General features: G+C 38.0%; 3 protein-coding genes across 6 annotated transcripts; 1 reads left to right on the top strand and 2 right to left on the bottom strand.

The window, feature by feature from the left end:
- Nucleotides 1–220: 220 nt before the first annotated feature.
- Nucleotides 221–2,855, bottom strand: LOC134664877 (engulfment and cell motility protein 1). Its single transcript, XM_063521592.1, has one exon. It carries the CDS (start codon nucleotides 2,727–2,729, stop codon nucleotides 516–518), a length of 2,214 nt encoding a protein of 737 aa, XP_063377662.1. The 5' UTR covers nucleotides 2,730–2,855; the 3' UTR covers nucleotides 221–515.
- A 575-nt stretch (nucleotides 2,856–3,430) lies between these two features.
- Nucleotides 3,431–5,455, bottom strand: LOC134670860 (sodium channel protein Nach-like). The gene is made up of 2 exons (XM_063528679.1): nucleotides 5,357–5,455; nucleotides 3,431–5,263 (listed from the first exon to the last, which is right to left on the bottom strand). Exon 2 carries the CDS (start codon nucleotides 5,260–5,262, stop codon nucleotides 3,598–3,600), a length of 1,665 nt encoding a protein of 554 aa, XP_063384749.1. The 5' UTR covers nucleotide 5,263; nucleotides 5,357–5,455; the 3' UTR covers nucleotides 3,431–3,597.
- Nucleotides 5,456–6,938: 1,483 nt separating this feature from the next.
- Nucleotides 6,939–14,178, top strand: LOC134665670 (spondin-1-like). Of its 4 annotated transcripts, XM_063522612.1 has the most exons (10): nucleotides 6,976–6,991; nucleotides 7,060–7,471; nucleotides 7,567–7,758; nucleotides 8,008–8,214; nucleotides 8,411–8,668; nucleotides 9,102–9,270; nucleotides 9,544–9,676; nucleotides 10,085–10,262; nucleotides 12,923–13,040; nucleotides 13,801–14,178. In XM_063522612.1, the coding sequence occupies exons 2-10, from the start codon at nucleotides 7,076–7,078 to the stop codon at nucleotides 13,893–13,895; spliced, it is 1,746 nt and encodes a 581-aa protein (XP_063378682.1). In that variant the 5' UTR covers nucleotides 6,976–6,991; nucleotides 7,060–7,075; the 3' UTR covers nucleotides 13,896–14,178. The 4 variants fall into 4 exon arrangements, with proteins under 4 accessions (XP_063378706.1, XP_063378699.1, XP_063378691.1 ...); XM_063522636.1 differs by having other exon boundaries at nucleotides 6,939–7,471; nucleotides 9,547–9,637; XM_063522629.1 differs by having other exon boundaries at nucleotides 6,940–7,471; nucleotides 9,544–9,637.
- Nucleotides 14,179–14,415: the final 237 nt, after the last annotated feature.

Raw genomic sequence — 14,415 nt, forward strand, 5'->3', positions numbered from 1 at the left:
TTGCCTCGCGCGTATGCTCGGTCTGTGTGAACCCGGCTAATCAGCAGCTGACACAAAGGTGCTATAAGAAATCACAATTCACCTAATCTAGCTTTAAAGGGATATTTAGTTTTAACAAGCCGCATTTTACCTTTAAGGTCCTGTACAGTTTTTCGCCATAGTTAATGAGGAAACCTTTGATTCGCCATGTCTGTCTGTATAGAAAAATAAACTACAACAATGTCTAAGAAAACATTTATTTGTACACGCACATTTTAAAATATATTCTCTCGTTCTTTAGACATGATCTTTGGTATATAAAATATAATATGGAATATGGCCACTGTTATTATTATTAAGTGGAAGTGCTGATAAAATTTACTCAGAATAAATGGAAAGGATTACATTTTCTTAAATAAGTTAAAAATTAATAAATATCTTGCTTAAAACTTATTCAACTACTAATACTAGGAATTTTCGATACACATGGAAGTAATATAATCTGGAAAATCATCTTATGAATAAAATGGAAATGTTTAATTATTATCATAGTAAAAGTCGTAATCTTCAGGTTCATCAGGTATCTGTGGAGGGTCCTGTGGGATGTCAATGCCCTCTGCATCGAGTAGACGTACTTTTATATCCATTGACAACAAAGTTTCAAGATCATTTTCATATGATTTACTTGTCATCTTTTCCTTTAGTAGAGCATTAATACCATCTGTCCAATAGTCAAATATCTGCTCATCTGGGGCAACAAAGTCTAAAGAAGTCACTTCAGCAGATTTGAGTATCAGGGAGAAAGCCAAGCTTGGATTTATTTTTCTGCCTCGTAAATCTTTCATGTGTGGGCAATCTTTTCCTGTGACAACACTCTTTATGTCTGCTACTGACAGTTTGTTACCAAGCTCTTCTAAACTTGGTGTGCTTTTTTCATCACAATCTCCATGATGGAGAACTTTGTGGTTGGGGGATAGTCGGACATACCAAAACTTATCCTTAACCCTCTGCCCTCTTGATGAATACTTTTTGAATCTGGTTCCACCTACTAGTACCCCTAATCTTTGCTGTTGGATCAGATCAATAATTTCTGGGGTTATTTTTTCTTTCAACTCAACAATAGGTCTAGCATGTGATTCCCAAACTTCTCTATTAGTTCTTTCAGTCTGCCAAATCTGTGTGATCTCTGCATAGGTCAGTTGGTTGACCTTCTGACGAAACTTGTCAAAACCTTTAGGTGAGATGGACAGTGCCCTGCTGATCTGCTCTCTCACAACACTGGACACTTTTACAAAGTCCTCTGAGGTCGCTCTCATCTCCTTCCATGTTTTGTTAAGAAGGACTATGCAAATACAGAATAGTTCCTCAAAAGGATGGTCATGGGTGAAGAACATAGGGTGGTATGTTTGGCCCTGCTCACTTGGTGGGTCTCCGATGTGCAATATATCACACAGCTGCTTCACAAGCTCTACACTGGTTTTACCAAATGGACATTCATGTTCATCAGCTCTGCAGCTGTTTTCTAAAACAATCTTTGTGTAGTCTTCGGGATAGTTTCTTGCAAAGTACAGCATACAGTCCAAGGCCAACATACCAGGGGGAGTTTCATTAAAATCTTTTATTGGATCAATCTCACATTTAAACCCAAGTTTCTTAAAATCCTTTGAGAAGCTACCAAGCTGACGTCTTGTTGTAACTTCTATGTTGAAATTGTTATCATTTTCAAATGCAATTTTCCTCAGCTCTTTTATCTTTTCCTGTGATTCCTGTTCTTGTGTATCGGCTCTCTGTCTCATTTTGGGCTCAAGCAGGCCAAGTAAAAGTGTCTGTAGCACATACAGTTGGTGTGCCAGCTCTGTATCTTGTGCTTGAACAGCCAATACACCAACCAAATTGTCATAAATAACATTACGGACCTGTTTTGATGACAAAGTTGCAGCAATAGTTTTTCTTTTAGTTAAATCCGCTTTGGCCAATATGGCGTTGATGAGAGCAATAGTATTTTGTTGAATCACTTTAACCTCATCTTGATTAGGATTTTGCAATTGGGAGATCAAACTTGGAATGGTTATTTCTTTTTCAACATGAGAATTCTTTCCTGAGCTGTTGAGAACAATATTTTCGAGAATAGACAAGCAGGACTGAATGACTTTAGGATCTTGGGCTGTGCTTTGGTTACTGACAAAACTTGCAACTTTATTAATGAACTGATTCTCCAGTATATCCCAGGAAATAATACCATGGTCCATAAGCTCAACAAAAGTAACTAGAGCATGCTTCAGACAAGTACCTTTGAATTTTCCGGATTCAATATTACAAATTATTAAGGTCAAACCCTTTTTGTTGATGAATTCAAGCGCGAAAGTGAGGTCACTGCTTAGGCTAGAGAGTTTAGTGAGAGCATTACCTTGCTCGATTTCATTTCCATGGTTAATTTTATAAAGTATCTCCTGCACAGTTTTCGCTGGCGACTGCTCCAAGCGTAGGACGGACCCGTTTTTGATCTCATTGCGATTCTTCTCGGTGATGTAGTTCTGGTTGTTGCTTTCCGAGAACTGCAACGCATAGTTATCGGGATCTGGAAGACCCCACGGCTTGCAGAGGAGCTGAATAATGCTTGATAAGGGTTGACTTTGGTCGAATTCTATCAACTGAGGAACCTTATCGGGAGCATTTAGCATTTCCACCGCAATCTTAAGTATAGTCGAATCCCTCGTCGCTGAAGGCATCTTCAATGGCTTAGTAGACATTTATTTATCATTTGTCACGTACACAATGCACGAAATGAGTATTTCAGATGCTCAAATGCTCACGCCCCGTTGTCCCTCCCATTAAATTGTGCATAGGACAAGGCAATACGAAATAAAAGCAAGCAGGAAATGACAGGACAGCGACTGACATTTGATGACAGTTTTTAAAGGGTCTCTACTCACCTCACGATAATCGCATGCGTTTTGCTTTACATTGCGGCATTTGATCGATCGATTGAGTTGTAGTTTGGCAAACCCAATTTGCCAGTAAATAAGAAGAAATATGACTATACTAGCGTAAGACAAAAACAGTATGATTCTCTCTGTCTACGTTTGAAATTAGACAGTCCCCCGAACCGTGGCTCAATAGCTCTCATAAGCATATTATAAGCACAAGAAAGAGTAATGTAATAGCCGTGACAGACTACCGCACCGCACCGCGACCTTCGTTAGAGAGAGATATATATATCTCTTTATCGCTCTCACTTATGAGTGCGGCGCACCAAGGTCGCGGTGCGGTGCGGTAGGTAGTCTGTTACGTCTATAATGAAGTTAAGCCTCCTCCACACTCGTGCGCGAATCGCGGCGCGAAGCCGCGAACGCGAGTGTGGCGTCGATTTTCGCAGACGGCGAAATCGACTCCACACTCGCGTTCGCGGCTTCGCCCGCGATTCACGCGCATAGTCTGGAGGGGGCTTTAGAACAAGACAAGTCTGCAACGATTTTGATAGCACACGCAGTGCAAGTGTTATTTTAAACGTCAAACTTCTATAAAATTATGATGTATAAATAACACTTGCCCTGCGTATGATATCAAAATCGTTGCCGACTTTTCTTGGTCTAACTCTAGCATATAGGCACACGAAAATTAACCATATCGTCTAAAATTTTCAACTAAAATGTAACAAAGACGTATGAAGATGAAGTAAAAGAATTCAGCCAGACTTATCATAGAAAATCCAGTAAAAAATCCACATAGCCCACCTAAGTAACTGATTAATTCATACCAATGATACGTCACGTCCTCTCTGAATAGTGGCAATGTAGGATGAAGATAAAATATACGGATTATAGATATATTGTGATCATTTAAATCAAGATCTTTGGCGAACTCACTTGTGCTATCTCGCAATAATCTATTGCTAATGACATTATATTTTGTAACGGAGCAATCAGCGAGGCATGTAGGGCAGTTTAGAGAATTTTCCCGTTCTAACTCTAAACCTGGTAAATCCTCAGGAGGATATACGAATAAAAGTTTTTGACTGTATTTATTCTGACAATACAGCTCTTCCAATGTGCATGCTGAAACGTTACTCCTTCTTGGCAGAAAAAAAGGCACACAGTTGCAGAGTCTCTCTATAGTTCTCATTCTACACCGCACTAGACAATTACTCAAGCTATAATGGTTGTGGTACTCATTTTGCATTTCATCAGCAAATTTGCATTGTCTTTTCTCAATAGGAAATCGTTTTATGTTTGATGTCGAGTAGTAAGCGTAGGGATGGAGTTCCATATCATACTGGGAGCCTAATGATGCTACTCTGTGGACTAGCCCGCCTGCAGTTTGATCAGCATAATCGTATCGATCAAAGAATAGTACGTCGAAACCGTAGCTTTGACGTGTTGTGTAAAGATATTCGTGTGTGTTTGCGTTAACCGCTAGGGTGAGGCCGTAGTAGGGCCCTGCTTCATGATCCTTCAATATGTAAGGCTCATCTAGAGGATCATCAGGGTCTTCTGCCTTTCTGCCTGCTTCAGTATTGTAGTAGTTAAATGTGCAACAGAAGCCGAATTGGGTAATTTGCGTTCTAAACAAACGATTGCAATCTTGAACCACTCCTTTCCAACTACATTTAATTAAACTCTCGTCACAGGTCGGAGTTAGCGAAAGCATCAATTCCGATATGTTACTTTTCTTAATATTTTCAGCTTTGTCCACTATATTTTCAATTTTTTCAAGGAAAACATTATACTTCATGATATCCGCTCTTCTGGAATAAGAAAAATCGTAGAGATAGCCGTATAACGTAACTACTTCAAAAAGTTCTTCTTTGCTGGAGAATGTTGTGTTATCGTGAGAGTACAAAACATCGACGAGATGTGCAACAACTGATTTTTTTATTCGATTATGGTTGCAAATTGCAATGGCTGGAAAAATAATTTCGTTGGTTGGAAGGGATGGATCTTCTAATGTCATATATGCAGGTTGATCACTCTGGGCTCGAAGCGCGTTGTTCACAAAGTAGAAAAAGCCAAAAATTGCACATCCAATCATGGCAAACCACATCGTCTTCTCCGCTTTGCTCTTAGTTGTATCAACAAGAAATCGGACACCACATAAAGAAGAATTAATCATGTATTCAAAGAATACTTGCTGTAAACTTTTTCGTACAATCTGTTCTGGGCTAAGCTTAACTCGTGTCTTGACTTCCTGAAAACGAACTCTATTGCTTAGCAGTTTCTTTATCTGTTTCGGCATGTGAGATGGCGCGAGTTCTTCGTGGAAAAATGAATGTTGGTTCTTTTCCATTCTGAAAAAAAATGCTGAAGTTGTAACTGTTGTAAGTATTAAGTTTTTATACCAATATCATGTAAGTAGTTAGGTAATGGTAATGGTAAGATACCTATTTAATAGTCAATACTTTTGGTTTTAGACTTTAATATGCAATGGGTCATAACCATTTATACTGTTACAACCATATAATATACTGTTACGTGCAAAGCTATGCATTCCGGACAAGCAATTAAACTGCACTTTGTCACGTCACTTGAATATATTAATCATGTACAGTCAACAAGTTTAGAAAAAAATAACTATTTAACAATTTAAGGTTTTTAACGTTTAGGCTTTAAGGCTACTCGGCTTGACGTTAACGTTACTGCTAGAAATGTGCAATTTGGCATGATTATGTAAATTAATCACGCAAACAAAGTGATAAAATATAAACTATAAAAAAGAATAATCTACACGTATAGTTCGTTTTTTTTAGCATTAGAAAGAACTCCACAGAAGCAAGCGTGCAGTATTTATCAGGCTCTTTAATTGTTAATAATTATTGAATTGTCTAATGTAGCATGGTCAATACATATAATTAACTTCAAATTATTACCGCTAAAAGTGCCGGATTTGGAACCACAAGCTTACTTCTGCGAAGTTCTTTCTAATGCTAAAAAAAACGGACTATAAAGTGGGGATGAATTTATTTTCGCTTTAACTCTATGATATGTAGGGACTGCATGTATGTAATGTAGGGCCTACATTACATACATACACATTGTAGGGTACCTATCGTTGGAGTTATAGGGCACATCAAAACCATTTCTTGATAAAGCCAATATTTTTTCGTCGTATTTTAAATATCAAACATAGACGACAAATTCTTGACCGGTTTTACATAGTTTTACTTCACTTTTATTGTAATTTTTATACTCTTAGTAGATATATATTTCATTCATATGTCGTAAGTCTTTGTAGGTATCCAGATGAATGTATTAGGTAAGTAATAGTATCTACCTACAAATGATCATCTATTTTACTTGTGACGCTGACTTTACTCTTAACTATGTGTTTTGTACAAAATATTCGTGATTGCAACCATTTTGAAAAACAAAAAAATATAACTGGATAAACATTATAATTTATAATACACGTAGGTCAAATTCTACGAGCTTCATATTTATTTCTTTACTAACAAGTTTGGTCCTGGTACAAACTTTCAACTCCTTTTTAACCCCGATGGGGATGAATTTTCAAAAAAGCCGAAATTATTATTTTTTTTATTTTAATAGTTTCAGGTTCCTAGCTTGAAAACTTGAACTCTATACAAACTTTCATCCCCTTTTTAATCCCCTTTAATATTGATTAAGTTTCCCAAAATAGCTTCTTACTTCTTGTACACTATAGGTATGGAACCTTATGTGCAAATTTCAACTGTCTAGCTTTTGTAGTTTCGGCTCAGACACGATTTACTGCTAGGTCTAAAATGATTATGTACCTATTGAATAAGTACCTACATATTTTCTTTAGAACTGTATATAACTTATATTATAAGTAATTATAATCAACATGTATTCTACATATGAAGTATAGCTACAGAGTGTATGTAATATATCCCTTTAGATTAAGACGAGTTCTTAAGTAATTGGGTAGGATATGCGATATCCGTCGACGCGTCCCACATAGTCCTGTCCCACTGTCTTCATTTGAATCGTTACGCAGTCTTGAAAAACACATCATATTAGAGTTCTGAGTGTATTATGTTAGTTAAAATTGCTATAATTTTATTCAATATATCGGTTGAGTAAAATTAAGAGGTTTTTTTTTCAGATATAGGTATAGCAGAATGTCACAAACGAGACTTGCACGTTTTCTGCTCTTGCTAATACTGTTTTTGAAGCCTACTACAAGTTTTCGTTGTGATCGTCGACCTTACGGTTCTACGTCTTTGGCGTCTCCCTCGGATGGCCGATTTCAGTTAAATATTATCGGCACTGACAATACGTACCTACCGGAAGAAGTGTATACTATTCAAATTACAAGAACGGACGATGAATCTGAATTCACGGCGTTCATGCTGTCGGCTGAAGGCGATTTAAAGCAGGACCCGAGGAATCCAAGGAGGATGTTGGCTCAAAATCCAGGTGAACTGAGACCCCAAAGCCAAGCATCAGGAAAATATAGTGATCGCTGTTTGTATTCTGTGGAGCAAGCCAGCTATAATACGAAATCTTCTGTAGAAGTAAGTACATGCTTATTTGGAATTATATTCTCTTCTTTATTATGAGAATTTTAAATTCAGGTTTACTTAAATTGAGACTCACTTGAAACATACAGGTTTATTGGGAAGCTCCTCCAGCAGGCAGCGGGTGCATGACCATCCGAGCTATGGTGGCAGAAAGCCAGGAGGTTTGGTTTGAAGACGGGGCTCCGCTGACTCGTAAATTGTGCGAGGACATGCGCCAACCTGATGATGTGTCTCCAAACCTTAACTACGAATGTAACATTTGTGATGAGGCGAAATATCAGGTAAGGTGTAACGAATGGATTATATAGCGGTAAGGCATTCAAGTAGTTACATAGTTTGATTATCAGATTTTGGAATTCTTTCCACCAGTTTTAACCATGAAGGCTCGCATAAGCCCGCCGTGTCGTATTGCTACGGGGTTTCTCTCACTTCACTAGCTTTGACGCTGGATTAATATTTAAAGTGGGTTTATGTGAAATGAAACCTGGCATGTTCAACTGATCGGCAACTTTGTATTCTCTTTTTCTTAGGTTACATTTACGGGTATCTGGTCACGTAATATTCATCCGCGACTATACCCAGAAAGCGACTGGTTGCCGCGCTATAGTGACTTAATTGGGGCGTCTCATGCGACTGATTTCGTGCTTTGGGCGCCTGGGGAGCTGGCTTCCGATGGTCTGAGACAACTCGCCGAGCATGCCAACAGTAGCAAGTTAGAAGCTGAGATACGAGAAAAGGTTTGCAGATTAATTATCAAATCAATGTGCCTTCATAATTATTACTCTTAACAGTCGTAACTAACTATGTGGGTTCCTTACAATGAAGTCGTCTTGTTATTATCATTAGGAGTGCTCATTGATCGTCACAATTGTATGCTGAAGTTTTTGTTAAAACAAGCCTTACGAGTATACGATAACGATAATATTTCTTCAGATTGGTGATGGCGTCCGGACAATTATCAAAGCAAAAGGTCACGGTTACAAAAAGATGGACAATCCATCTCACGCATTCTTTCGAGCCGACAAAGTCAACCACTTGATCACCACCGCCGTAGCGATGTACCCGTCTCCCGATTGGTTCCTAGGAGTGACCAGGTTTGAGTTGTGTCAGGAAGACAACACCTGGCTTCAAGAAAAAGAACTAAATTTGTATCCGTGGGATGCTGGGACTGATAGCGGAGTATCTTATGAGGTAAGCTATACTTCAACAGCCAAAATTCTAATAAAATATATTTAATGACCTCAAGTCATTCGAGTCAAGAGTTAAGTCAAAATTATGTTTTAAGTGAGATCAATACGTGTAAATGTGGCATGTAAATCGATTAGTGTTTATTGTTAGCAAATGTATAAACAATAATCAATGTATAAACACTTCCAATGTGAAGATCAGCCACACTTAGCTCTATGCCACAGTTACCCGTATTGACCTTCTGCTTTTTAATTGTGTTCGACTAGTGGACTCCACAAATTTTGCATGTTACAGTGGAAAATAAAAACTCATTTGGATAATAGTATAAGTACCATAATGTTACCCATTGACTATTCCGTGGTTGTGATTGATACGTAATAAAATCGTAAGAATCAAAAGGTCCTTAAAATGTATCTGTTTGGACTTCTTTTTCTAGTCCCCAAACATAGAGACATATCCTCAAGACGCCATTGGTAGAGTCCAAATGAGTTCATACGACAAAAACTCACCATTCTATGGAATCGATATGAAGGATGTCCACCCATTTGGAAGGATCCGTATCCAATTAATAAGAACGTACCAACGAGAATGTGAAGAATCCACAGGTCAGTATTAGGGCTCGTTCGCTTTATTTGAAATAGGTAATTTAGAGTGGGAAGTCAAACCGGTACCGATATAATTTCAGCGACCATATCGCAGTCCCATTAATTAATACCCAATGAAGCATTTATGGTAACGAAAGGACATAATTATGTATAATAATCTTGGTTCTGAGGCAATGGTTTAGATACTTTATTACTTCGATAAGTAGTATTTTGCGTAATATTTGTGTTGCCCAATGGATAATTTGAAAGCTTTATCCTATTTTTATTATATAGAAGAAAATGAAGAAGAAGTAGAAAAGCCTAAGGAACCCGAAAGTGGGGAAGAGAAAACCGATTCCGAAAGTCAAGAACCCGACGAGCCCTCCAGGTATCAAAACCCTGACATAGCTAGCGACGAACACGGCCGGTGAGCCATGGTTCTGTATTCCTAAACTTTATTTACTCAAGTAGTTTAACACACGGTCATTTCCATTTTTATTTGAATACTTATATATGTCACTTTTTTAAGTCAACGCTGTGCAAATTGTAAATTAGGTATGTATTTATGTTTTTAAGAGAATAGATAATAAAAACCCAAAACTACCTACGAAAATATTTAGGTTAGGTAGGTACCTACATTTTGTTCGTCCTTATTGCTCTCTAGAACAGCAACTTTTTACGGTACGCTTATCAAGAGAGTGTGGTATGCACCCTTGCATATAAATTTCTCTTTTTGCTCTGCATCTGGTACTAAATTACATAACTGCTTGAATATTAGGTAATATATTGTTGACCAGAGTTATTAAAGTTTCCTTTTAATGATGTCTCATTCCAGTTCAAGTGAGATACCTCTAGATCAAGATCCTGAATCAACAGAGGAATGTCCTATGACGCAATGGCTGGAGTGGAGCCCCTGCGAAGGTCTCTGCGAAGACGGTACGCTCACGGGCTATAAATGGCGGGAACGCTACCATCTGGTGGATGGGTTGCCAATCGAGATGTATGACCCTAATGTAAGTAAAAAAATCTTTGCATATGATTAGGTAAATTGATATAATCACTAGTTAAGTAGTACCAGCGGATAAAATTAACGAGTTTAACAATTTATTGCCCACTTTTTTTCATATTTATTAATACTAGCTGTTGCCAACAACTCCGTCCGCGTGTATTTATTTTACTAAACCCACTTTCATCCCCCCTTTAACCCTATTAGGGGATGAATTTTCAAAAACGCTGAAGTAACTTTTTTTTCTGTTTTTAACCGACTTCCAAATCTCAAAGAAGGAGGTTATCAATTCGGTTGTATGTTTTTTTTTATTTTTTTTTATGTTTGTTACTCCATATCTCCGTTATTACTAGATCGATTTTGAAAATTCTTTTTTTGATTGAATGTATATGCATACAGATTGGTCCCGTTTTTGTCAAAACCCAGTTCTGATGATGGGATCCATGAGGAATCGAGGAAACTCCTCAAATCTTAAAGGCATACATATAGTGATTTTTGGGTTTTTATCAACAAATCAAGCATATACACCCAAAAAAGTGACATTTGATGAAGTGGAACTGCTGATGATGATCAGAACGGAACTCTTTAACGACGCATAGTTCACGGTTGGCGATTTGTCCTCTTCGTTATGTTTGTTAAGCAAGTTAAGTTTTTAAGCCACATTTTTGTCAAGCTCGAGTTCTGATGATGGGATCCATGAGGAATCAAGGGAACTCCTCAAATCTTAAAGGCATGCGTATAGAGATTTTTGTATTTACATCAGAAAATCAAGCATTTTCATTAAAAACTGTTGCATTTGATGAAGTGGAACTGCTGATGATGATCAGAACAGAACTCTTCAGCGACGCATAAATCACGGTTGGCGATTTGTCCTCGTCGTTATGTTTGTTAAGCAAGTTAAGTTTTTAAGCCACATTTTTGTCAAGCTCGAGTTCTGATGATGGGATCCATGAGGAATCAAGGGAACTCCTCAAATCTTAAAGGCATGCGTATAGAGATTTTTGTATTTACATAAAAAAATCAAGCATTTTCATTAAAAACTGTTGCATTTGATGAAGTGGAACTGCTGATGATGATCAGAACAGAACTCTTAAACGACGCATAGTTCACGTTTGGCGATTTTTCCTTTTCGTTATGTTCGTTAAGCAAGTTAAGTTTTTAAGCCACATTTTTGTCAAGCTCGAGTTCTGATGATGGGATCCATAAAGAATCGAGGGAACTCCACAAATATTAAAGGCATACGTATAGATTTTTTTGTATTTTCATCATAAAATCAAGCATTTACATTAAAAACTGTCGCATTTGATGAAGTGGAACTGCTGATGATGACCAGAACAGAACTCTTCAATGACGCATGGTACACGTTTGGTGATTACGAATTTTGATTTTGACTTGGACTGGGACCCGGACTCGGACTCATACCCGGATCCGGTTCGGACCCGGACTCGGATCCGGATTCGGACCCGGACTCGGAACCGGACTCGGACCCGGACTCGGATCCGGACTCGGACCCGGTCTCGGACCCGGACACGGACCCGGACTCGGGCCCGGACTCGGACCCGGACTCGGACCCGGACTCGGACCCGGACTCGGACCCGGACCTTGACCCAGAAAACCACTATGATACCTTAACTAAATAAACAACTATGATTACCTATCATAAAATTAATGTAGGTATAAAGTACGATGATGCCAATCTTACTAGCCCCTCCCGCTTAAACCCCCGTACACCGCACGGCATGCGCCATTAAGTGGGTTAGGTTAGGTTTGAACTGCGATCCTCACAGAACCGAACAAGGATTAGGTTAGGTTAGAACTGCGAGCCTTACAGAAACGAAATGCTGCTTGAAAAGTGGGTTTGATTAGGTTCGAACTGCGATCCGCACAGAACCGAACTGCTATCTGAGGAGTGGGTTAGGTTAGGCTAGAACTACGACCCTCATGCCTCCTCTTCACGATGGGCCAACGCCGGCCACTCCAAGGGACGCATTTATGCGTTAGAGGGAGCAAGTGATATTGCTATCTCATTCTACCGCATGGCTGCGTCCCTTGCAGTGGCCGGCGTTGGCCCATCCTGTAGAGGAGCCATTATACAGAAGCGAAATGCTAGTAGAAAAGTGGGTGGTTTTACCTCCTTTTCTACATAGTGTACCATCTACAATAATCTTTCATCGGCCCCCATGGAAGTCGGTTTTTTTTTCTTAAAAATTATAATATAATACGTTATAGAAGTTTCGTTCTAACCCTTTAGGGGTTGAATTTAAAAAAAATCGTTGTCTCTTGTACATATGTGACGTCCCACGACAAACGCCAGTCGCCATAAGGTACCTTTTGCCGTGAAACGTCACATATATATTAGCTAGACTAGTTGATAGAGCGGTAGAATTCGAGTCTCGCCCGAATCAGGCAATTTTTCAACTTTTTCTTTACTTATAATTGCATTGTGTTACTTTACTTACCTATCGTTGAGTGATAATTCTGCTTAACATAAAATTAATTTACTTGCATTAAAATAGGTACCTATGTGCTACATAAAAGTGTGACAATTTGACCTGCTATCTGCCAAAAATATTAGTGTTAGCATAACTCTTATAGATTATGGAGCCAATATTAGCGAGTGTGACGTACCCATTTCATTGATATATCCAGGAATTTATTTCCTCCTAGGAAAAACATCCAAGCAAGAAAGAAGTTCCAACATACTGCAAGACCCATTTCGAGGATTTCGAGCGGATGGAATGTGAGGAACCGTGTACGGAAGAAGGGGAAAGGACTGAAGTAACTGGTATGTACCGCGCCCCGCCTGGCGGCTGTGGGCTTTATACAGTATTATTTGACGACCGGTCTGGCCTAGTGGGTAGTGACCCTGCCTATGAAGCCGATGGTCCCGGGTTCGAATCCTGGTAAGGGCATTTATTTGTATGATGATACAGATATTTGTTTCTGAGTCATGGTTGTTTTCTATGTATTTAAGTATTTATATATTATATATATCGTTGTCTGAGTACCCACAACACAAGCCTTCTTGAGCTTACCGTGGGGCTTAGTCAATTTGTGTAAAAATGTCCTATAATATTTATTTATTTATTTATTTAGATATTCGAGAGAGAGTTGACATAATTATCAACCATTATGAATTTGGGACGACAAAAGTTTACAGCTTTAGGTATCATGCCGTTTTTATATACATACTTTTAACTTTGTACAGGGTAAAACAAAAAAGCCGAAATAATTTATTTAAAGTCTAGCTGAATTCGAAGACTTTTTCACGCTGTAAATTTTACTAAAATATGAAAAAGGTTGAAACAAATCACTTAATTCTAAAAATACAAAAGAAAAAGGACGAGGAGATGTATTGTGTTGATAAAAAAGAAAGAAACCTGAGGATCTACCGAGAAAAACGAAATGTATTTATCTGCATCTCAATAACTCCAATAGATAGACTCGATAGAGAAGCAGATAAAGAAATTTCGATTTTTGTTTTTCGTGGTAGATCGTCTGATATGTAGTTAAAACGTAGGTATACCTATTTGTTATAATTTCAGCTGAACGTAGACGGAACATGGTAATCCCGGGACACCCGTGGGGCTCAAGAAAACGAGAACTTTTCAACAATAAGAACATCAGATCTTTGTTGTAAACTATGTTCTAACTAGATTTAGGTAAGATAACATATTAAAAATTATAGCTAGAATCTAGAATACATATAACAAAGTCCGAATTCTTGGAAGAGCTCTTAAGTAATAATCAGAAATCTTAAGAAAGAACTATAAGTATGTATGTTCACTATAAGTACCTACCTGCCTACTGCTTTCCATATACTTATATAATATATAAACATCGTCAGTAAAATAATATTTTACGCTTAAGTATTAATATATTAGTTTTGTATGAGAAATATTAAACTGTTTTAAGTAGTGTAATAGTATTTTACTATCAATAATTTTCCTATATGAATTTCAAGACCAGTCAATACCTATAAGTAAAAAAATGCATATTTAACTATTTAAAAAAATAATCGAAGAACATCCAAAATCCCATCTCCATTCTTTTGACTCGAAGTATGATTCATACTGTATGAGTAACATCGGCAAGTAACCAGAACAGAAGGGATCTTCATTAGGTATATGAGGATGCGGACGATAAAGTATACATTACAG

The sequence above is a fragment of the Cydia fagiglandana genome, chromosome 1 (assembly GCF_963556715.1).
Source record: "Cydia fagiglandana chromosome 1, ilCydFagi1.1, whole genome shotgun sequence".
NCBI lineage: Eukaryota > Metazoa > Arthropoda > Insecta > Lepidoptera > Tortricidae > Cydia > Cydia fagiglandana.